A 24,528-nucleotide genomic window follows, 5' to 3' on the forward strand; every position below is an offset into this window, starting at 1 on the left:
TACTATAGAAAAACAGTAACTGAAACTCAACTTATGTTGCTACTTCTTTCAGTAGTAAATGCAACCAAAATAAAACAAAAACAAAAGCAACTCTCAAAAGCGAGGCATGCACTAAAGAAGAAAAGCTTTGGAGAGCTAGACTCTGCACTTCACAGCAAAATGTGGATATAAATGCTTTACTAACAGTGGAATTGGAAATTGGAGAAATTCCTTTGTGGGATAGAAACGGTCTAAATACTACAGCAGATTCCAAACTTTTTGCTTTGAAAAATCCTAGCTTTGCCTGTACAGCTCTCCTTCACACAGGAAAGATGTGGTCTTCCGTCCCAGGGAGAGTAATGGCTAGGCTTCTCAACTCTCGTAACAGAATGTCAACAGCACCATCTGCTCATCTGGCTTCCAAAGGATGCATATGGATTCATCTTCTCGCCCAGATTCTCCTCTCGCTTTGGGGCTTTTCCCTTCCGTTTGGTCCTCGGTGTGCATTCCTAAGTTTGCCAAATGCACACTGGAGGCCATTGAAGGCTCTTTGCTGAAGAATACCTCAGTGATGAATTGAATCCTTATCTATTCAGAAGGTTTTCTTAAAAGAAAAAAAATTCTCTGCAGCATATTCAACCTGTACAACCCCAATTATAATCCCCTGACTGTGGCAATTTAGAAGTTATTCCAAAATTAAGACCTTTGTTCATAAATACTATTTGCTTAAAAATTAGAATTATACCCTTTATATCAAATAACAATTTCCATGTGTCTTTAGATCTGCTTGTATTAATTGAAACAGAAGGGTCAGGGTCTCATTACTCTTTCAGAACCACAAAGAAACCTCTGGAAGCAAACATTTCTGTTGTTGTTTCTGTTCCACATAGGTTTAAAATGTGCTCTGAAAACACAATCCTGTCACAACTGAAATGTGGGTGGGCATTATGCATAATTAAATGAGAGTGAAGAGAGCATTACAAACTAAAGAAACAGAAAAATTTATTAAAGAATGTATAAATTCCAGTCCCATTTGAAGTATAGTTCTTTGGAAGAATGTTAGGGTCTTTACAACTAATTAGCTGAGTGACTTTGGGCAAGACATAATCTCTCTAGAGATTTATGTAAAATTAGAATTATGTGTGAGAAAACTGAAGTTTGGAAGGATGAAAAGTAATTACAAAGTAAAGAAGTTGAACATAAATCTTGAACATGATCATTAATTGAGTGATAGAAGAAAAATAATAAAAAATATCATTAATCTTTGTTTAATTTTCTATCTTCTCCCACAAGATTCCAAGCCCATGAGATCATATATATCTTGGTCATCATTTTATCTTCTACATAATACAGTGCCTAGTACAGTGCAGATTAAAAAACTGGAGAAAAGACTAAATAGGTTTTAACTATCTCATCTGGTATTATAATATCATGATGATTTTGTCTTTCAGTTCCTTGCTAATGAAATAGATACACTACATACTTTCTAACATAAATATGGGAAGGGATGACATTGGTGATCGCTGAGTATGTAAAAAGAGGTTAGGTCTTGCATAAGAAATAAATTTCTCAAAATATTATTAATGGAAAAATAGGTATAAACTTCAATTATACTGAAAGCAGAGACTTGTATCACAAAAAGGGTCAATGGTTAGTTCAGAATCAAATGAAATAAAAATATAATATTTTATTTAAAAAATTCCATTTAGTGAACATAAATTACAAAAGTAAAATTTCTCAACAATTCTAATTATAGATACAATAACAGTTTTAAATAAGAAAAAAATAAAACGTAAACAAAGTTAAGTGACTTACCCAAAGTCACATGAACTGTAAGCAGGAAAATGGGCATTTGAGTCTTGGTACCATAGTTCTAAAGTTGGCCCTCTTTCTTGTATATATCTCATATTAAATGAGAGTCTACCAACCACCAGATATTGAGCTGAACACTCCTTGGGTAGGAAGACAAATTTTTTTTTAAAAAAGATTTCATTTATTTATTCATAAGAGGCTCACAGAGAGAGGCAGAGACATAGGCAAAGGGAGAAGCAGGCTCCCCACAGGGAGTCTGATGTGGGACTTGATCCCATGACCCCGGGATCACGCTCTGAGCTGAAGGCAGATGCTCAACTACTGAGCCACGCAGGCATCCCAAGAAGACAAATTAAACATTGGCTTCAATTAATGAGAAATGTTTCCCTCTACTAAGTGTAAATAATACATTTTGGAAATGTAATGTTATGAATGTTATCAAGAAGAACATCAAAGTATTTAGAGGTCTAACATCTATTTATAATGAAATAATTGTGGAAAAACCAACAAAAATAAACTCCTTAAGATCAATGCTTAATGAAAGCCCATAATAGTTAACAGTATAAGTAAAAATTCATGATTGTCAATGGTATGGGAATGTCCAGAGAAAGAAATCATGTCTACATAAGACAGAAAGTTTATGTCTCAGTTGTGTGGTCATCAATGAAGTATTAATGTTCATTGAGTCAAGACTATTATTCCTCAGCTTTGACATCTTCATTTTCAGTGGGGGGTAGAAGAGCCATCTTTGATTCAAGGTTCCACTTAGCCTTCACTAATGGTAAGAAAGAGAGCTGAGTTGTATGAGATAATCCTGCGTATGAAAGCAGAGATCCAAAGGTAGTAGAACATTCACTCATCAGAAACCACTACACTAAAACCTCAAAAAAAAAAAAAAATATCTGAAAACCTTCATAATGCCCCCTTGTTTATTCCCTGATTTTATTACCGTGGAAATTAGCATAAAATCTTCCAAGTACAAAAGAGTTTGTTCTTTCAAAGATATAAAAGAAGAGGCAGCTGAAGAGACTTTACCTTGCTTCACACCAGAAGATAAACAAAACTCAAAGGACCTACTGGATTAGGATACTCATTGTATGAGAGGAAAATACCCTATATTCTTGGATTTCTGGACAAGATAGAAGAGTGCATAAAAGAATCTGGAAAATCCCCCAAAAGGCCCTGAGACTGAGCAGCAGAATTATCCAAGATGACTTACGTGCAATAGGTCTGTTTTTGTTGTTGTTGTTTGCTTGTTTAAGTTAGCAACATTTTACAGTTTAAGCTTTTATTTCAATGACATCAAGCAATAGTTCTCATCTAAGGGGCAATCTTGAGACCGTGGAAACATGTAACAACATCCGCAGACATTTTTGGTTGTCACAACTTGTGAGAGGACGTTGTGATAATACTTCTAAGTATCTGGTAGACAGACACAGGGGTATTGCTAAACATCCTACAATGCATGGGTCCATCCTTTGCTTTTTAAAAATAATTTATTTATTCATGAGAGACACAGAGAGAGGCAGAGACATAAGCAGAGAGAGAATCAGGCTCCTCGCGGGGGAGCCTGATGCACGACTAGATTCCTGATCCTGGACCCCAGGATCACGCCCTGAGCCAAAGGCAGATGTTCAACCACTGAGCCACCCAGGCATCCCTGGGCCCTTCCTTAGAATAAAGAATTAAACAGCCCAGAATGTCAATAGTGCCAAGGTTGTAAAATCCTGGAGTAAAGCAGAAACTACATCTATTTTTTTTCTATTTGGTCTGGTTATAGGCATTTTTCACGTTTCTTTGATACATCTGACTCAAACAGCCTAACTAGCAAACTTCAGGAGTGACCTTGTTACAAGACACATCATTTGTCAGCATCAGATTCACAATACTCTTTCTTATTTAAAGTCTACCATTAGTTATTTCTCCCCAAAAGGCTTCTACGATTTAACAGTCAGGACATGTTATGGCTGTGAAATAGATGTCCCTATCATCCTGCTTTAGATGAGAAAAGAAACATTCTGCAGTGTTTATAAGTCATAAAGAATTCTAAATATCTCCCACTCAACACATTCAGGCAAAATGATGGTATAATTTCTGTGCTGGGTGGCACTCTTTCATACCATTATGTGTCTTGTGAACCAACCGTAGGTAATGCACTATCTTCCTTTAATCAAATCTGCATTGTAATTTCTATAAAAAAATCAATTAAACACAAGAAGCAATTACTTATTTTTTATCACAGCATAATTTACTTTCCCAGAACAGCAGCATGAAAATGTGAGGAAAGATCTCATCTATGTCACTGTATTTAAATAAAGAATGCATATTTTTAAAAGAAATGCAAAGGAAACACTGCCAAATGTGCAATATATTACCTATACATAATTCCCCATCTACATCAACTTTATGGATGGGTAATATGGTATAATGGCAGAAGACAGATTTTTTTAAAAAGCTTTTTTTTAATATATTCAATATTATGCCCGAAAACCTTTTTCAGATCCTTGCAGTGATATAATTAGACAACAATTTGCTCATCAACCTCATCCAGTCAGTTTTATGAATGATCCACTTAGATGTCAAATAAACCCTAAAGAGTAATTTCCTTAAAACCTCACAAATCCATCCTTATTTGTATTTCTATACCTATCTGTAGTTCTTATTATCCTTAAAGAATTTTATTAATTATTTGCTTAGTTTGGATTTATGTTAGTTTAGGAGACTTAGTATCCTTCCAAATAGGACCTCTAGTCTTTTCAAATTCATTCTACACTATTAATCAGTGGTTCCCAAATTTGAGCCAGCATCAGAATCACTTGGAGGTCTAAATTAAGTAGGTGTGGGGTGCCCCAAAATTTGCATTTCTAACGAGATCTCAAGAGTGCTGATGCTACTGGTCTGGGGAATCACACTTTGAAAAAGCCAATTATCATCATGACACAGTGATCTAGATGCACTCTTACCCACTAGGCAAGTTTATTTCTCTTCTAGTTTTATGTTATCAGTCTCTTTCTCACTAGGATACTTAGAACAATCCTCTTCTATCTGAATGATTGCATTTGTTCCTCTCTTTCTCCCCTCTCCTCCCCTCTCCTTTCCTTTGCCCCCTCCCTCCCACCCATTTGCCTGCCTGTCTTCATTCCTTCTTCCTTTCCTCATTCCCCCCTTCCTTCCCCCTCCTCCTCCTTCTCCCCTGATTCTCTTTTTCTCTCTCTTCTCTGTATAATTTTACAGTTTTACTAATGTTGTTTCCTCTAACATTCTGTAACTATGATCTCTTTCAATTCCACATTCACCATGGCAATGAAACCATCGATAATTCACTTGATCTAATGAAAAAATCTCCCCTCCATCTTGAACCACTCAGTACTTATGTACTCACTTTTAAGACATTCCTTGGTACATTACTTAATAAATTAGGGCCTTTGTGCATGCCTATGATGTATGGCACTAATCATATTATTATATTATTTATTATATACATAGTTCCTTATTCATGACAATGCCTGCTTGGATGATTGGCTCACAATCAGTGTGTAATAAATGTGGTTAGTACAATATTATAATGAACCAGGAGTACAAAGCAAATCAGTGTCCCATCACTAAATGACTGAAAGTTCAAAAGATATCTAACTAGCCCTACAACCAAAGCCACCAGCCAAATCTGGAGGAAATCAGCTATAAAATATGCTGCCTTAGATTTCCCAGTGGCTGCTGCTATTATTCTATTGATGAGGGAACTGTATGGAAGAAAAAGCTTAGTATGTTGTGAGGGTGTCTGCACAATATCCAGCAGGGAATTTGGAAACCATTGTAAGCATGTTTAAACTCTCCTAAAATGGCCACTGTTGACAGAGGAAAGAGAAATTTCAAAAAATAATTTCTACACCTCTTTAATAGCCCGGTGTGCCCTAACCCGTAATTGAGAAGTCTCTTAACTATCCTGTCTTATTTAATGTGTCATTCAGTTCTGAACATAAGTAATTTTGGAATAAAGACCTTTTGGACATACAGGTGATATGGGTATCATGAATAGTAGGACAGCAGAAGTCTTAAAAGGATGATCAAAGCTTCCTCTGTGTCTGCGTGTGCACATGTGCGTGCATGTCTCTCTCTCTCTCTCTCTCTCTCTCTCTCTCTCTCTTCCTCCTTCTCTCTAAGATATAGATGGCTAATAGAAGATTAATTATCTAAGGGCTATAGGAAAATTCCACACTTTATCAGCACTGGATAAAAAGTTTGGCTTTTCCCATGTGATTCCACACAAATGAAGTAACAGAGAAACTCTCTGAGTGTTAAGGAATTTCTATGAAGGTGACAAGGCACTTATATTTAAAAGTGGCTAATCAGGTTGCGCCTTGTAGTTTTAGTAAAGTATAAGACTCTTGACCTTGGGGTTCTGAGTTCAAGCCCCATGTTGGAGATAGAGATTACTTAAAAATAAAAATATTCAAATAAATAAATAAAACTTACTGATCAGATTAAAGGAGCCAATGTCATGGTTACTTCACATTAATGATCAGAATTTTAATTTTAATTTGATAACCAGGTCATTAATCCAGTGTTTTTGTTTGTTCATTTTCTTTTTTTCCCCTCCCTGGTTGGTTCATAATTTGATTTATTGTTATATGAAAGCTTAAGTTGTGGATATTTTTTCTTATCATTTCCATGTCATGGACATGATATTAGAAATGCAGTAAGGACACAACACATGTCCAGGTTTAATTAGACTGTGGTTCTCGTCTAGGGGAGATTTTATCCCCCATGAGACCTGTCAAAATATCTGACAACATACTCGGTTGTCATAAAAAAGGAATGGGTTTCTACTGGCATACGGTGAGTAGAGGTCAGATATGCTGTTAAACATTTTAAAGGCACAGAACAGCCCCCTCAACAAAGAGTTATCTAGCCTCAAATGTAAACAATATCGAGGGTACATCACAGCCCTGGTACATCTTAGGGACTACATAAATGCTATCTTCCATTAGTTCAAATTTACCATGACTATAAGCTCTTACCAGAAAAAAAAAAGATCATCCTCAGATAAACCATTCTCTGTAAAAATGTTCAAAAATTCCCAGTGTAAGCTAAGAGAGCAGTTTCCTTGTCCATAAATACTTAATCGGTTTCCTTTGTCCATGTAAGAACTCAACTATTTAAATATTTCCTTGATATTTGTTATTTATTTGAAGGGGGCTAATGGAAAATGTGCATTAAAAATAGATATATCCTATTATTCCATAAAATATTTACTATGAAATAAAACAAACTCTGGTTTTTTTTTAAAGAAATAATCACCCAATAAAAAGTTTACTTAGAGAAAAGAGTAATAAAAAGAACTTGGGAAGAAAAAAAAAAGCTATATTTAACTAACCTCTTAGAAGATTCCAATAGCAATAAGAATACTTGTGAGTTTAGTTGTGACTGGGAAAATTTAGGTCATTAAAATTCCAAACCAATATTCTCCTCAATAAGTCCATATGCATATTTTATTTGAAAACTACTGTGTATACATGGAACATTCCTTCTTTTCTTAACCAGGTACTGCTTCTTAAATCTGCTTTTTTCAAGTCTTAAGAGGACTTACAAAAAATTCAGACAAGCAATTGAGTTTCAGCACTACATGAAAACAGAGTGATAATTTTATATGTGTATCTGTGATCCAGGGCTTATTTTCTGAAGCTCTCATCATTAGGACTGCTGAAACTCTCTGATGTAGCACACTAATGCTGTACGTTCTATATCTTCATCAAGAAAATGTAATACTTTAGAAGGCAAACCCAAATAAGGAAATATTTTCCTTACAAAATAAAGTCCATCGAAGCCACATACTGATTGATATGTCTGTATAAACTAGAGAAGCCATATCAGATATTACAACAAGGTCTATTCCATGCCTCAAATGCAGTAAAATTACAACAGTCTAAATCAGTTCTCTTTTGAATAAAAGCTTACAAAGTCATTAAAAAGAATGTTTAAATACTAAATAAAATCAGATTTTAATCTATAATACCAGAATACCAGAAGATTAGAAGATTGTGGTGAAATAATTTGAGAAACATTTTCTACAGTGGTACTTTAGTTGTTGGAAGCAAGTGCTGAAAACTTAGTAATTTTACTTATTTTTTGGTAGAATATATCTAAACATCTTAGAACAGTTTTATCTATCTATATCTATTTTTTTTCTTTTATGGGGTTTGAAAAGATTAATATATATGAATCTCTCCTAGTCATTAATATATGCAGTAAGATGATGCTCAAAATAAGTTTATTTGGTAAATAAATGAATTACTTTGTACTTTGTTCCAAAAAGGTATATTAAGCTTCACCAAAATCTTGTACTATGTTTGGATTCCTATAAGAAGTAGTTTTTGAATTTATATTTGAGAAAGGGAGTGATTTTATTCCTATAATGATGGCAAAGTTGAAAGTTATATAGACGTGAAGAAATACCTGCCTTTTTAGGGGTTAGGGGAGGGAGAATGGGACAAAAAGCAGAGAGAGAGAGTCTGTCTGAGAACTATCTAGCAAAACTACTTGAAATCTTAGGTGCACTGTGTGGATGTGTTCAGAACACAGTATTTGTTTAGGAAATACTTGTTGTGATCAATCCCCAACTCTAATTTTGTGATACTTCAAGATACACACACACACACACACGAATTAAATATATATATAAATATATTAAATATATATAATATAATAAATTAATATATAAATATATTAAATATATATAAACTTAATTACATTTAAAAGATCCTGTGTATATAATATGTGGAAATGAATGATAGAAGTGGTTTAACAAAATGAATGTTGAAGAATCATCATCACACAAAAAAGTAAAAAGTCACTATTTTATGACTCCATGGTCTTTAACCTCTAAGCAGGAATATAGATTGTTTGTTTGGTTGGTTGGTTGGTTGGTTTGTTTTAGAGAGGCAGAGAGAGAGAGGAGGGGCAGAAGGAGAAGGAGAGAAAAAAATCTTAAGCAGATGCCACACCAAGCACAAAGCCCTATGTGGAGCTTGATCTCAAAACTCTAATATCATGACTTGAGACAAAATCAAGAGTTAGATGCCTAGCAGATTGAGCCACCCAGGTGCCCCTACAGATAGTTTTAATCTTGTCATTTTAACCATTTTACTTTGACCCATTGTTTGTATTGACTTCAAAGATATTTTGAGTTTTTTAAATGTATGCAAGTATACCATAAGAATTTACACAGAATTTTCTTGAATGACTTCCATTAAACTAAATTAATTGCTTAATTTCCTCCAAAATGTTACATTTTTGGAGAATTTTGAAATCTCACTTATCTCTTAACTAAAAATTACTGTTATCAATTATTTCCTATGTAATAGAAATACATTTTTTTAAAGATTTTATTTATTTATTCATGAGAGACACAGAGAGGCAGAGACATAGGCAGAGGAAGAAGGAGGCTCCCTGCAGGGAGCCTGATGTGGAACTTGATCCCAGGACCCTGGGATCACAACCTAAGCCAAAGGCAGATGCCCAATCACTGAACCACCCAGGTACCACTACAAATACCATTTTTAATTAAAAAAATAACTGAGTCGGGATCCCTGGGTGGCGCAGTGGTTTGGCGCCTGCCTTTGGCCCAGGGTGCGATCCTGGAGACCCGGGATCGAATCCCACATCGGGCTCCCGGTGCATGGAGCCTGCTTCTCCCTCTGCCTGTGTCTCTGCCTCTCTCTCTCTCTCTCTCTGTGACTATCATAAATAAATTAAAAAATTAAAAAAAATACCTGAGTCACTAATCAGTTTTATCTATATCAAAATTTTCTATTAATATTATTCTGGCATGGTGAGGCTTTTGTTATAATTGTTGTTAAAGTCTCTACAAAACCCCATTTTTCTGAGACAAATTTTCAGATAGCAGCTTTTGTTTCACACAAAAATTTACCTATCATAACTGTTATTTAGTTTCCATAATTTATATGCAGTTATGTTTACCAGCAGTGTGTATTGTGAATCATTTTATTTCTTGGAGTAAAGGATTAGGTAAAAGTTTCAGCTTTTGCATATCTTTCTTGGGAAAAAAATTCTGCTCTACAAGACACTGTCAAGAAAATGAAACATACTACAGAGTGGGAGGAAGTATTTGGAAGTATTTATATCTGATAAAGGATTATTAACCCAAATAAGAAAAGAACTCTTTTTAAGAGTTTAAGAGTTTAAAATCTTAAGAGTTTAAGAGTCAATAAGAATGCACACAGATTTAAAAATAAACCAAAGACCTTACTCGACATCTCATCAGAGAAGACATACAGATGGAAAGATGTTCTACATCATATGTCATCAGGGAAATACAAATAAAAACAGTGAGATACCACAACAAATCTATCAGAACAGCCAACATCTAGAAAAGTGACAACACCAAACTCTGCTGGCAAGAATGTGGAGCAACAGAAACAATCATTCATTACTGGTGGTAATGCCAAATGGTGCAGCCACTTTGGAAGACAATTTGACAGTTTCGTACAAAACTAAACATACCCGTACCATATAACCGAGCAGTCATGCTCCTTAGTATTTACCCAAAGAAGTTGAAAACTTCACAACCATACAACAATCTGCACATGAATGTCTATAGCAACTTTATTCATAATTGTTGAAACTTGCAATCAAGATGTTCTTCATAGGTAAATGGATGAATAAACTGGCCCATCCATCCAATGAAATTTTATGAAGTACTAAAAAGAAATCAAGTCATGATATGACATAGAGGAAATTTTAAATGCTTATTACCAAGTGAAATAAGTCAACCTAAAAATACTACATACTTCGTGATTTCAACTATATATTTCAAATCTTTCTACAAAAGGCAAAACTATGGAGACCCTAAAAACATCAGTGGTTGCCAGGAGTTACAAGTTAAGGAGTGATGAATGGGCAGAACACGGAGAATTTTTAGAGAGGAAAACTACTCATTTTGATACAATAATGGTAGATACATGTCATTATACATTTGTCCAAACCCACAGAATGTAACACAATGAGTGAACCCTACTGTGAGCTATGGACTCTACATGACAATGATGTACCAAGGTGGGTTCATCAATTATAGCAAATGTACCTCTCCAGCAGGGATGCTGAGATGGGGGGTGGATATACATGTCTGAGGCAGAGGATATGTGGGAAATACATTTTTCTCAATTTTGCTGTGAACCTGAAAGTGCTCTAAAAAAAATAAAGTTTATTTAAAAATATCTTTGTTAGGTAAAGATACAGGATCCATGTATATAGTAAAGTTTAAATAGCAGGTATAAACTCTAAGGCTAAAACATCATATGCTATCATATTAGGCCTTTGACCCAAACTCCATTCTTTGTCCTTTAAAAACAAACAAACAAAAAAACCCTGAATTATTTTGAAGGATTTTGCAGAAGAAAAGTTCCAGTTATACATAGTTTTGCCCCTAAATTTTTTTTTATAGGAGTCTAGTTTTTGTAATTTCTGTAACTGCACTTCCGTAATTTCAGGACTACATTTGATGTAATGGAAATAGGGGCTAAGAGTTGATAAAGCTGATGCAGGATGAGATGTGGGCTTGATCTTGACACACTGCTGTGTGCATCCCCACGCATGGCCCTGGCCCTCATCCTGACCCCGCACTTCCTGGGAGCTCCTGTGCCTACCTCCCTGCTGGATCCTGCAGCCACGGAGACCAGCAGTGAGCATCGTTCACTTTTCTAAGTTCTCCGTTCTGGTAACGTATTGCTTTTACAAGTGGGGAGAAAAACAAATAGGACATTTTTAAAGCAAAAAATATATGTTTTTTCTGAAGACAAATTATTCCTGGTGTAACTTTTGAATAAATGTGTATTTTCTTGTATCAAGTTACCTTAGAATGAAATCAAACTGCATTGACATTTTGGTTTCCCAGGGTTCATTGTTATGTGGACCATTCAAAAGCAGAGATAGCCAAAGGTTTTTAAGTTCTAATGTCACCATTATAATCTTACCAACCAAGAACAAGAAGGCTGCAAACTTTGCCATCTTTACGATTTTGATAATTTCGTATTTATATGCAGAGAAAAACCATGCCCAACAAAAGAAAATAATATATGATATGGAGTTATAAAGTCTTCTCTATTTCCAGCTCCTGGTTTAGCTGTGTCTCCTGACCAGAAAAACAAACAAACAAAAAAACATGTTAAAGTCATAACCCTTAGTATCTCAGAATGCGACCTTGTTAGGAAACAGGCAGTCAAATTAAAATGAGGTTATCAGCATAGGCCCTAATCCAATACGACTATTTCTCTAAAAACAAGAAGATACTTGGAAAGAAATCACACATAGAGGGAAGCCAGGGCGAAGACACACCGTGAGAATGCCTTGCTCAATCAAGGATGCACCTACAGGCAAAGGAACACTAAAGTGCCTGCAGACAACCAGATCCTAGGAAGAGGCAAGGAAGGATGCCTCTACAGGTTTCAGAGGAAGCACTGCCCTGCCAACACAATGATTTTAAGTTTCCAGTCTCCAGGACTGTGAGATAAACAATTCTGTTGTTTTAAGCCATTAGCTTTTTTTTTTTTTTTTTAAAGATCTTATTTATTTGAGAGAGGAAGAGAGAGAGAGAGAGCAAGCACAAGTGGGTGGAGGGGCAGAGGGAGACGCAGATCCCCACTGAGCAGGGAGCCCAATGCAGGGCTGGATTCCAGAATCCTGAGATTATGACCTGAGCAGACACTTCACCAACTGAGCCACCCAGGTACCCCATCAAGCCACCCAGTTTTAGCTGCTTTGTTAAGGCTGCCCTAGGAAACCAATATGCTGCTTTTCCCAACATTTTCCCATGGCAAAATCCCAACAACGCCAATAATAAAAAGCCTACTTTTCTGCTTACTCTTCTTGTAAAACCTGCCAGGGACTCATTTCCTCTGATTTGATTACATTTACATACAATTTTAATTAAAGAACTACTAGTAGATATTTCAAGTACAGGAAAAAAATACACTTAATAAGATATCCTCAATGATGATGATTTGACAAGTCTTTTTGTCAGAAAACTTCATAGATATATTTATTTTTCTGTTCTGATGTCACAGAAAAAAGTGGGGGAGACGCTAATTCAAATCCCATACATTATCAACTGAGTAATGGATCCCTCACGATTATAGGTAGGAATTCATAGATGCTTACCCCATAGTTTCTTCAGTAAATATTTCTATTTATCATTTATATATAAAGAATAATACATTTTTATCCCTTAGCATAATAAATGTGTAATTTTTGCAGTTATTCATTGTGTACTATTTTATAAAATGGTGTCAATGCTGAGAATTTTCTTGAGTAGTCCCTCTTGGCAGATAAAATGAATTTTTGGAAGATTTTCAAAATAATATCCTTGCAAATGGGAATGGTAAGCTTAATAGAGCATGTTGTTTGAGGTCAGTATTGCTGAACCTTACTATTTGCATCATCTTCAGATGTATAAAGCCATGAAGGATGCCTGCACGGAAGATCCTAAGTGGTATGTTGGCATAGCTAGGTAATTTCTTTTCCATACTTAAGACATTGCTTTCAAAAACAACATGTATTCAACATATTTTTTACTCTCTTGATAATAATGCAGGGCTTTGATATTTTTGTCATTCTTTTGGGCTTTAGGATCAGCCCTTTGACACACGAACATATTCTATACCACTGACAAACCTCAAAGGCTTTATTGCACTTTCCTTTAAATTCTCTCTGGGTTGACATTTAGAGTATAATCCATTAGCCACGTCCTTGCAATAACCACAGTGGAAGATGGAAGAGAAAAGTAAATATCACTGTGATTTTTTTACTGAGATATTTTCCTACGTTCTCCCCTCTCAAACAGCAAATCAGTTCTATAGAAGAAATGCCTTTTAGATATGATTGCCAATTATAAAAAGATTGTGGTGCCAGTCTTTTTTAAATTGGATCAATCGCCAAGCACCATTAAGATTACCTTGCTTACCTTGTATTAAGTGAACCATGGTATCTACAGACACTTAATAGACAAAGCTGAGCTTATACTAACAAGAACTACCATTTATTCAATGTTTTCATATACAAAAACTGATACTTTGCAAGCATTACCTTGCCTAAAACTGTTTTTGTTTGTTTGTTTTTAAGTAGGCTTTATGCCCAACATGGGGCTTGAACTCACTGATCCAGAGAGAATCTGTAAGGTACCCCGTAATCGTAAGCCTATGAAGTGCATGTTATTTTTCCAAATTTACACGTGAGGGATGTTATCCCCACAGCCATATAGGAAATATGTCTCAGGCAAAATTTTAAGTTTAGTCTCTCAGATTCCAAAGCCTGGTTCTTTTTCAAATATGTCACCTTAATTTCTACACTGACACTTTTGACACTTGCCATAAAGTCAGCACATCCTCTTTGACACCGTGAATACAGTGAATGCTGTCTACTTTGAACAAAAATAAGAGGAAGTAAAAGTACAAGACTATCTTCAGACAAATGAAGGAGTATCCCAGTTTGTCTTTTTTGTTGCAGCTTCTCTTCCTAATTCCCTCTTTTCTATCAACCTCCCCAAAGAAAATGTATGTTTGCACCTTCAGGAGTTTAGAGGTTGCTCTCTTCACATTTAACTACCCAAACTGTTACTCTAGCTCCAACAGGTCCTTGACACCAATAAAAAAATTTGATATTAGCAAGGTTACTGGATGACTGTGAATCTGTTTCTTTCCCTTTGTTTCTTTCAGGGTCAAGGTGTATGTACATGTAAGAAGCGATGCAATGTAATAAAGTAGGAGGGTTTGGAGCTAGACTCTGGGATATGAATCTCTGTTCTGCCATTCTTTAGCAGTATCATCTGACTACCTGCTTAGCCAGTTTGTGTCTCAAGTTTATCATTTGTAAAGTAGGGCCTATCTTGAAGGCTCATGGTGAGAATTAAACGAGGTAATATATGTAAATGCTTAAAATGATGCTTGGCACATAGTTGTCATTATTCTCTAAATGTATCTGTATCTGTCATTAATTAAAAAAATAAATAAACTCTATCTTCTACCAAAGGAATTGCATAAAAACCATGTAGAGGTGGGTATAAAACAGTTATTTGGTGGTGGGGATTTTATTGAAATCAGATCCCATGAACATTTTAGACATACAAGGTCACTCCTATGAGGAAGTAAAATATAAACTATGTCAAGTGATTTAAGATTTTCAATTTTAACATTCACATATTTTTCCATGTACACATGATTTCATTTTGAATTAACGGTGTTGCATGGGCAATTAGAAAATTGACAAAAACTGAAATAAACTTAAAAATGTGCTTGATTGAAAAAGACAGAGAAATATTCATTCTCTAAATTCTGTAGGAGTCTGGATTTTGTGCCATAGAGTTTCTTGTTACCTGTCATGATCTATTTTGCTGGTTGCTTTTATAGGGTATTCCACTCTCTCCCTTATTACCTTGGCTTTTAAAAGTCACATGGCAATGTATTATTTTCATTTAGAGGCCATAGATATCTACATTTTTTCTGTCCTTCAAGTTGTATTATTTTCCAACCATATTTACCACTTAAGTACATAAAATTAACTTTTATAATTTTTCTGATGGGCCATATACAAATATACAAATGTGTTTGAGACACAATTCATTTCATCATATTTTACAATCCACACTGCCAGCTATAAATAATCTGAAACCACTATAAAAGTGTATCTCTTTAAATGTAACAGCAGGCATTCTTTATTTTCCAATTTGCTATAGGCAAACTTCAAATAATGCCTAAAGAAATGATGGTTAACCTTATTAGCATGAGAGGAAATCATTTACTGTATATCAGCTTGAGTTGAAATAATTACAGTTAAGAAAACGTTTTGTCAATTAATGATGGCTTTCACTCCATAAACGAATGCTTTACAACTTAAGATATATAACCTTGTATTTAATCATTTTGTTAGGAAACCTCATTATGACATCCTTTAACCCTATTATTAAACATAAAATGACAAAATACATTTTTTTTTGCTGTTGTTATTTACTCAAGGTCTGTTCAAGTGTTTTACTTTCACATAATCGAACTTCCCTTCTCTGCTTAAGGAGTATATAGCTGGGGGAAACACATAAACCCTAAAAATGACAAGTTAAGCAAAAAGAAGGAAAGAGGGAAGGAAGGAAGGAGAGAGAGAGAAAGAAAGAGAGAGGGAGGGAAGGAGGAAGGGGGAGGAAAGAAAAGAAGAGAAAAGAAAAGAAAAAAGAAAAGAAAAAAAGTTTAAGTGCATCAATGTGTCTATATATGATGAGGTATTTTTCCCCCTCTAACTAAAAGATGGTTTCCTTTCCATGCTGCCTATGTCTTTCATTGAGCCACCTCTGAATATGCAAGCCTAAATTAATATAAGCTTTCTATTCTACCTATACTCAGAAATATATGATTGGAAACTTTAATATAATCTGTCTTGTATTTTTATCTAATTGTTGGTAAGCATTATCCTTTAGTTCCAACTTTGTGTTGCAGTTCTAATTTATGTTATATAGTATTTAGTCCATTGTGAACAATAGGCTGAAATTAAAAACATAATTTTTGATTATTTATGTTGCTTTATAGGTAGAATTATGGGAGTACCATACATTCCTAGCAGCCTTGAAATTTAGGGCAACCCCGGTAGCTCAGTGGTTTAGTGCTGACTTCAGCTCAGGGCGCGATCCTGGGGATCTGGGATTGAGTCCCTCATCGGGGTCCCTGCATGGAGCCTGCTTCTCCCTCTGCCTGTGTCTCTGCCTCTCTCTCTCTCTGTGCCTCTCATGAGTAAATAAATAAAATCTTTAAAAAAAAAAGAAATTTATAAAAACTGCAGTGTCCTTGAGTGTTCCAGAAAAGTCAATGTATTAATTAATGAAGTCTTTGACTCAGGTTGAAATATTTGATTACTTTCTTCTCTCTCTCTTTCTCTACTTCTATTTTCCTCTCAGATATGAAAATTTTGCTTAACACTGCTTTGGAGAAACCTTAACTAAGATACTGGGGATTATTATCCAGGATAAGTCAACAGCAGGTTCTGGCCTTAGTATAGCTAAAGTAAGTCACCTGAAAAATCAAATGATTAATGACAAGAAAATTAGGGCTCCTATCCTATTGATGAACTTCCAAGAGTTCTATGCCCACTTCCAAAAGGTATTATAACAAACTGATATGAATACTGAAAGTGCATGAAGGAATGGTAGTGACATATGGATAGGCTTTTATAATAGAGAGCTTTCCTAGCAGAGGAGGTAAGGATAAATAAGCCTTAAATTTTGTCACATCACAAGCTTGCAAAGAGGGCCCTCCAGTATTGAGTTTCTTTCCTTGGTCCAGCTCTACTAATGTAAATCTGATCTATCACTCATTCCGCTTGTCCTGGACTTGTATTACTATCGTTAGTGATTCTTGACATCAATATATTATAAGTTTAACCCTACCTGATTGCAAGTAGGCATTGTATCAAAAATTGTATAGAAAATTCAAAGCTTTATGAAGACTAAGGAAGAAATGTAAATAAAGATATTTGTATGCAAGGAAATGAAACACAGTCAAACTAAGAACCAAGCAAGGGCATGCACATTTTAAATATAGGGTTTTCAAACTCTTACTGCATTGAAAAAATACTTATCGGTCTTTCTGAAAATTTCATTCTAAACACATTAGTATTTTTTTAAAAGATTTTATTTATTTATTCATAGAGACACAGAGAGAGAGAGAGAGAGAGAGAGAGAGAGAGAGAGGCAGAGACACAGGCAGAGGGAGAAGCAGGCTCCATGCAGAGCCCGACATGGGACTCGATCCAGGGTCTCCAGGATCATGCCCTGGGCTGCAGGTGGCGCTAAACTGCTGCGCCACAGGGGCTGCCCAACACATTAGTATTTAAACTTTATTTCAGAAGTGCTGAAATGAACACTTTCAGGTCAGTTTATTCAGATTTACTCAGATAACTAAACCAATTGGCTTAGTGGATCACCCAACCTTCTGACCTTCAACACACTGAATACTTTAAGTTGATGTAACAAGCTTTAAGGATCTTCTGAAGAAGACAACAAATTATCACAATTTTGTCAATCACTCCAGGTAAACAATATTATCTTGATTCATGCAATTTCCTTATGAATATATGGGAAACTTTTTGGAAAAGGATGTATCTAAGAAAATACAGAGTACTTCTAACCTGTTGAAATTCCTCAAATAGGTTCAGTGGCACATTATATGCAGTGTACATATAGAGTTCACAGACTGAGAGACAACAGAAAGGGGTCTCTTTATGGAAAAGAATGAAAATTTATTTTTTCTTGAGAATGAAAATTTCATTCATTCATTCATTCATTCATACATTTATTCATTCATTTGAGAGAGAGCAAGCAGGAATGGGGGAAGGGATAGAGGGGGAGGGAGAAGAAGACTCCCCACTGACTGCAGGGCTGATCCCAGAACCCTGAGATCATGACCTGAGCTGAAGGCAGACACTCAGGCCAACTCAACCAACTGAGCCACCCAGGCACCTCTGAAAATTTACTTAAAATTCATTAATAATCAGAGATTTTTGTCAAGTTATTGCAAAAGGTCTAGCTTTCTGATAATACAACTCCTCAAAAGAAGCCTAAGCATGATGATAGCCACTTCTCCCAAGAATAAATCAAGATACTTGGTGACCTCTAACTCAAGCTCCCTCAAAGCCAAATGGCCAAATATTTTTAGATCATTACTCTCACAGTAATGCTTAGAAGTTAATAGTTCATTAAAGATTCTGTGTCATATGAGCAGAGGAGAAAAATTGTTGGAGATACTTTCCAAGACAGAAGATAATCCAAAACAATTCATATGTTATTCTAGAAACTGCAAATGAGTAAAATTCTGTCTTTAAGTATTTTCCCTTTTTTAATTATATAGAGAAAACATTTAATGTTTTTAGGCTATTACAAATCCTGAAGTAAAACTTGTTATGCTCTATACTTTGGGGCTCCAGAAAACATAAAAAGAAAGCAAATTTTAATTTAGAAGAATTAAACTACTTTTGTGAATAATTAGCTTAAACATTCCTGGGTCAGAGAAGAGGGTACCAGTTTATTGTGATGTAAACATGTCTCAGAGTGCCAGATCAAGGTCACTTACATTTTCCACACTGACTGCCAAACAACTATCAGCAATCAAGGGTTTGAGGTCACTACCCTTCATGAGTTGAATTCAAATGATTCTCTAAAGGAGAAATAATACACTAAGTTTTGTTCTTTCATTGGTGGAGAGGGAAGTATACCTGCCAATTGCCTATATAGAAATTCATTGTTGAGTTTATTTCTTTAAATAGGCTTTCAGCCCTTCCATTTCAATTTCTTTGCTAAACTCACTAGTGCATTGTCTTTCAATACACACACGTGCAAAACAAGATAGCATGCAACCATTGAGGGAGGAATATATATTTCATATAGTTTTATTGCTTCCTCCTACCATCTACTGTTGATGAATATACTCCAAAACATTCTAAAGCAATCTTTGAGATCAATTCTTGGACTTAGAGTACAAAGAATAGAAGTTTGGCTAATTCCAAGAATTTCCTTATATGGTAAAGATGCTACTTTGAGGCCAAATCCATGCTACCTAACACTGAGTAATTTATTTCAAATGACTTCAAATCTTCCAAAACACAGCAAGCATTTTTAGATAGATAGATTGATAGATATCAAAAGTTTCTGAATAAAGTAATAAAGTGCTTTGAAACTTGAGAGCGAACCAAAGGATGTTTATTACTAAGATGTAGTGTCTTTCTGAAGAGTTGACACCTGATACTTCAAATACCTTAATCTTGCCAAAAAACATTTTACACTCAGAAATTCATCTTATAAGATAAACAAGAATAGTAAGTAACATTATTAGTAGAAATCTCTGGCTGAGCTCCATACATATATTCAACTTCCTCTAAAAAAAACTATCTTGCTTGACACAACACAGAAATTAATCAGCATAAGTAATACTTCAATAAGTGTTTGCATCTCACTTTGAGAACATTAATAAAGAAATGCATACCTTGATAAATGGGTCAGATAACCTAAAAGAATTCAGGAGAGGGGTAGTTTCCCTTAGATAATGATCTTATTTAAAATGTTTTAATATGCCAATTATATCTCAATAAAGCGGGGGTGGGGGTTATAGTTGGCAGGCAGATAAATGAAGTATAAAAATTTTGCCTTTAATTCCTTAATATAACGTACATCATCTCTCTCAAAGATGTGCTAAAGTAACACTGATGACTTCCCTGAAAATTCACTTGACTTAAATTTATACTTTCTAAAAACTTTTAGTGATTAGATCTTGCTAACTCATTATATTTTAGTTATTCTTTGAACTACTAATTATTCTCTCATTTCTTCCATTATTTTATTATTGTGACTTAACACATTTTCTGTTCTCACTAATCTATTTTTAATTAAGAAGCTTAGTTTAGGGATCCCTGGGTGGCGCAGCAGTTTGGCGCCTGCCTTTGGCCCAGGGCGCGATCCTGGAGACCCGGGATCGAATCCCACGTTGGGCTCCCGGTGCATGGAGCCTGCTTCTCCCTCTGCCTGTGTCTCTGCCTCTCTCTCTCTCTCTCTCTCTCTCTCTGACTATCATAAATAAATAAAAATTAAAAAAAATTTAAAAAAAAAAAAAAAAAAAAAAAGAAGCTTAGTTTATTCCACCAAGATTAAATAGGAGATCATAATCCAGTTTTATTCAAAAAACAAAGTCTTCTTATTCTTAGAAAGAGAAGAAGAAAAATGAGAGCAACAATTAGTAAAACTCTAATTTAGGTCACTCATTCACATCATAGGGTAACTATGGCAGCAGTGTGGAAAATGCAGCAGCCAAGCACTTTATTAATATATATAATAAAATATTATATATATATAAATACATGACCGGGCTTTCTTCCTAATTTTTTAAATCAATATAAACTCTGAAACTTCATTCATTAGGTTTAATAACACTCTGACACTCTGAACTTCTATCCCTTTCACCTTCTCATTCCCTAAGATCTGTGTGTCTACTGTGAAATGAATTCATAAACCAAGAAATAATTTTTTTATTCCAATACTTACATATTTACATGGCAAACACAGAAAGAGGTTGGGAAGTACTTTTTGGAAAACCATAGAAAGAAAAATCCTGAAGAATGGAGAATAATTTCTAGGAGTATACCATACTACATAAAATCTGAAAAATCCCTTCATTCCTGCCTATTTCCCTCTCTCAATTTATCCCCATATCAGATAAAAATTATGTCTGGAATTTGATCAATTCTCTTATACCACCTGCAAATATTACTTCAAAGGTCTTAATGGGACCCCTGCCCCTCAAAAAAAAAAAAAAAGAAGAAGGAAAGAGACAAAGGAAGAAAGAAAAGGCTCTTCTTTTAAAATCTATAGATAACCATATTTGATAAACATTTATTTTTTGAGGTACCAATTTGAATCCTGTTTTGTGTCCCCTTATCTAGCATTTCACTGAGAATAAAGTGTGCACCATTTACTTTACTCAATTATTTACTTTAAAAGGAGAGAGAGTTTCAGAAAAAATTCTAAAAAAAAACTATGTTGATGCATGTTCTGATTCTATATCATAAAAGCATAAGGTGCTCAGAGGAGAATTCTAGAACCATATCTATAATCAGAACATGATGGGGCAGAATTTTTAAAATTATGTTGCAAGTAGGGATGCCCGGGTGGCTCAGCAGTTTAGCCCCTGCCTTTGGCCCAGGGCGTGATCCTGGAGCCCTGGGACTGAGTCCCACGTCGGGCTCCCTGCGTGGAGCCTGCTTCTCCCTCTGCCTGTGCACTCTACCTCTCTCTCTCTTTCTGTCTCTCATGAATAAATAGATATAATCTTTAAAAATATGTTGCAAGTAGATGAATTGACATCTTTTTCCCCCTCTTTCCTATATAATCAACTTGCAACTATTTACCTTGATCATGTTAGTATTAGTCCTACTTCCTCCTTACTGAAAAATCTGTTCCTTCCTTTATGAAAACCAAGCTACATTTTATAACTTTCTTTTCATTAAAGCAGATGCACTCTCAATGATTATGCATGTCATGTACACAGATCAAGACAGACACAAGTCTCCAGTGTACAGGTACATCAGACAATGTGACAACAAAAGCAGTGGTAATTATAAAAGGCATATTGACATTACATTTTTTTCTAATTCCCATTAGGATGACGTATGTTTTTTAATTTGTTATTTGATCAGGATGAAGGGGGTGAGGTAATTAAAATCTTTACAGGATCTATACTTGATATATACTACAAAAGAGGAAAAATATGTGGAAGTACATTTCAGGCACTGCATCACCTCTGTGTCTTATAAGTCTCTTATTGAAAAATCCATGGTATTTAATCTGATTTCTATTTATATATTACTAATTATTAAAAACAGTTATAACCACATTTCTGATATTTCAGGGGAGATACAATATAATAACTTTTAAAACTCTTTTACAAAATTTTGTGACCCCCTTAATAAATTTTAAATTAAAAGCATGAATAAAATAAATACCATGGCTATTTCAAAACCAATGTGTGGTGTGTGTGTCACAGTAATCTTAAGGAAGTCTGAGATTTCATTGAAACATATACTTCAATACTAGTTTAAATAGTCTTCAAAGCAAAGCATTATTTTTACACTGTTTTATCCAAAGAATCAATAGTTTTATAATAGAATCATATAATTTTCTATCTGAAAGGGTCCTCAGAGCCCACCTTTCTACAGATCAAGTCATACATAAGCTTACCCCCAAAAATGTTAGAATATTTTTCCTCAAGGAAACCCATATAATGAACTACTAATTTCTGTAAAAGAGACCTGCTGTATTTGCAGATCCTTTTTCACTATGCCTAGACAGACTTCAACTTATAAATGGACATTCAATAAAGTCTGAAGTATAATTAATGCAACCAAAACACATAAATATCACTCTTATTCTTTAAAATTGCATTAATTTTAAAATAATAAATCCCTTTGTTCCCTAAGAACCAGAGCCCTGTGGCTTGCTCTTAATGTTCAAGGAAATAAATTGTATAATTATAAATCAAAGTCACATTAGAAAACTCATATCTACTATGTTAGGAATGTTTTGGGAGGATGATGTTAAAGCTGCTTCTATTTAGTTCAGGGCTCTCATTGGATGTTATATCTCAGTTTACATATTTTAGTGGCCCTGTTTGACCTCACAGAATGAGGCAAAGAGTTTTATGATGAGAGAGCAGGAATGTTTCACCGGGTCTTTATCACAAAAAAATAAAATAAAATAAAAAATAAAAAGCAATCATAAGTCAAATAGCTTTCAGCAATCATGAAATAGCATGGACGGTGTCTTAGAGTGAAATTAAACAAGTCGTGTAGATATAGAACTTGGAAGGGAAACAAAGCTAACACTGTTAGAAGGCAGAGGCTGCTTATCTCTATGTATTTTGTTTCATTCTGCATTAATGAAAGATCCTTTAAAGTACTGCTTGTTTGACATGTGGGGTGAAAATCTTCAAAAAGAGAAGAACCAGGAGTTACAAGAAGAGAATATCTCCCATGTTGATGCAATTAATATCACCCAGACCAGAGAAGATTCTGGCTCTAATGTTGATGATCATTTGAACCATAAGTTGTTTGCTAGTAGGCCCCCTACAGAAGGCCTGACCAACTACTATTTTTGCCTAACAGCAGAGATTCCAAAATTTAATGACTCAACAAAAGTCTTTCCCTAAATAGATTACAGATGCAAATGAGCCAGGGAGAATTCAGGTATCTTTATTTGAGATAAAACAGTATAGATTGCTTTAACATTATTGGTAAGTTATCTTTAAGGTAGTTGTATTTAAAAATGCCATGAGGGCTCTCTGAGACTGTAAGAATTCCATAGGGTTCTCAGAGACCAAAAACTGCATCAAGAAAGTGCTTCAGCTCTCTGTGTGTTCATGACTGAATTTCCACATTTGGGTAAATATGATTTCTTGCAATGGAAGTGAGACCATGAGGGACACAGAGAAAGAGCAAGTTACCTTAAAAAGAGATATAGGATAGTAAATGCTTTTCTAGTTAGAATCCTTTTTTTTTTTTTTTCAATGCAAACACACGAGGGCTTATTTTCTCTAGTTAGAATCTCAATGACTTTGAGGGGATTATGAAGATTACTATGAACAATTATACAGCAACAATAGGAAAACATGAAAGGAATTGTTAAACTCTTAAAAACATGCAACCCATCAAGACTGAGTCATGAAGAAACAGAAAATCTGAATAGACTAATAATGAGTGAGGAGATTGAATTAGTAGTCAAAATCTTTCCAACAAAGAGAAGTCCAGGACCAGATGGCTTCACTGGAGAATTATATCAAACTTTAAGGAAGAATTAACGACAATCTTTCTTCAAATTTCCACTGAATAAGTGCAAATATACTCCGAAAGTCATTTTATGAAGCCAGCACTGTCCTTAATTCAAAGCCAGACAAAAGCACTGTAAGAAAAGAAAACTACTATAGGCAACTATCCTTGATGTATATATTTTTTCCTTGATGTATATTGATGCAATATACATAACAATATACTAGCAAGTCAAATTCAACAGCACATTAAGATAAATTATACACCATGACAGACTGGTATTTATCCTTGGGATGTAAGAATGGCTCAGCATACACAAATCAATGAATGTGATATAATATATTAATAGAACAAAGGATAAAAAAAATCACACAATCTTCTCAT

At 34.8% G+C, this 24,528-nt stretch overlaps 1 protein-coding gene across 1 annotated transcript in view; it reads right to left on the reverse strand.

The window, feature by feature from the left end:
- Positions 1 to 351: 351 nt before the first annotated feature.
- Positions 352 to 24,528, reverse strand: part of LOC129512185 (neurexin-1-like) — a 233,298-nt gene continuing 209,121 nt past the window's right edge. Inside the window, exon 6 of the mRNA XM_055329447.1 lies at positions 352 to 567. Within this exon, the coding sequence (XP_055185422.1) occupies positions 352 to 567 (216 nt within the window). The remainder of the gene's footprint in view (positions 568 to 24,528) is intronic.

This window comes from Nyctereutes procyonoides, unplaced genomic scaffold (assembly GCF_905146905.1).
Source record: "Nyctereutes procyonoides isolate TBG_1078 unplaced genomic scaffold, NYPRO_anot_genome, whole genome shotgun sequence".
NCBI classification, from domain to species: domain Eukaryota; kingdom Metazoa; phylum Chordata; class Mammalia; order Carnivora; family Canidae; genus Nyctereutes; species Nyctereutes procyonoides.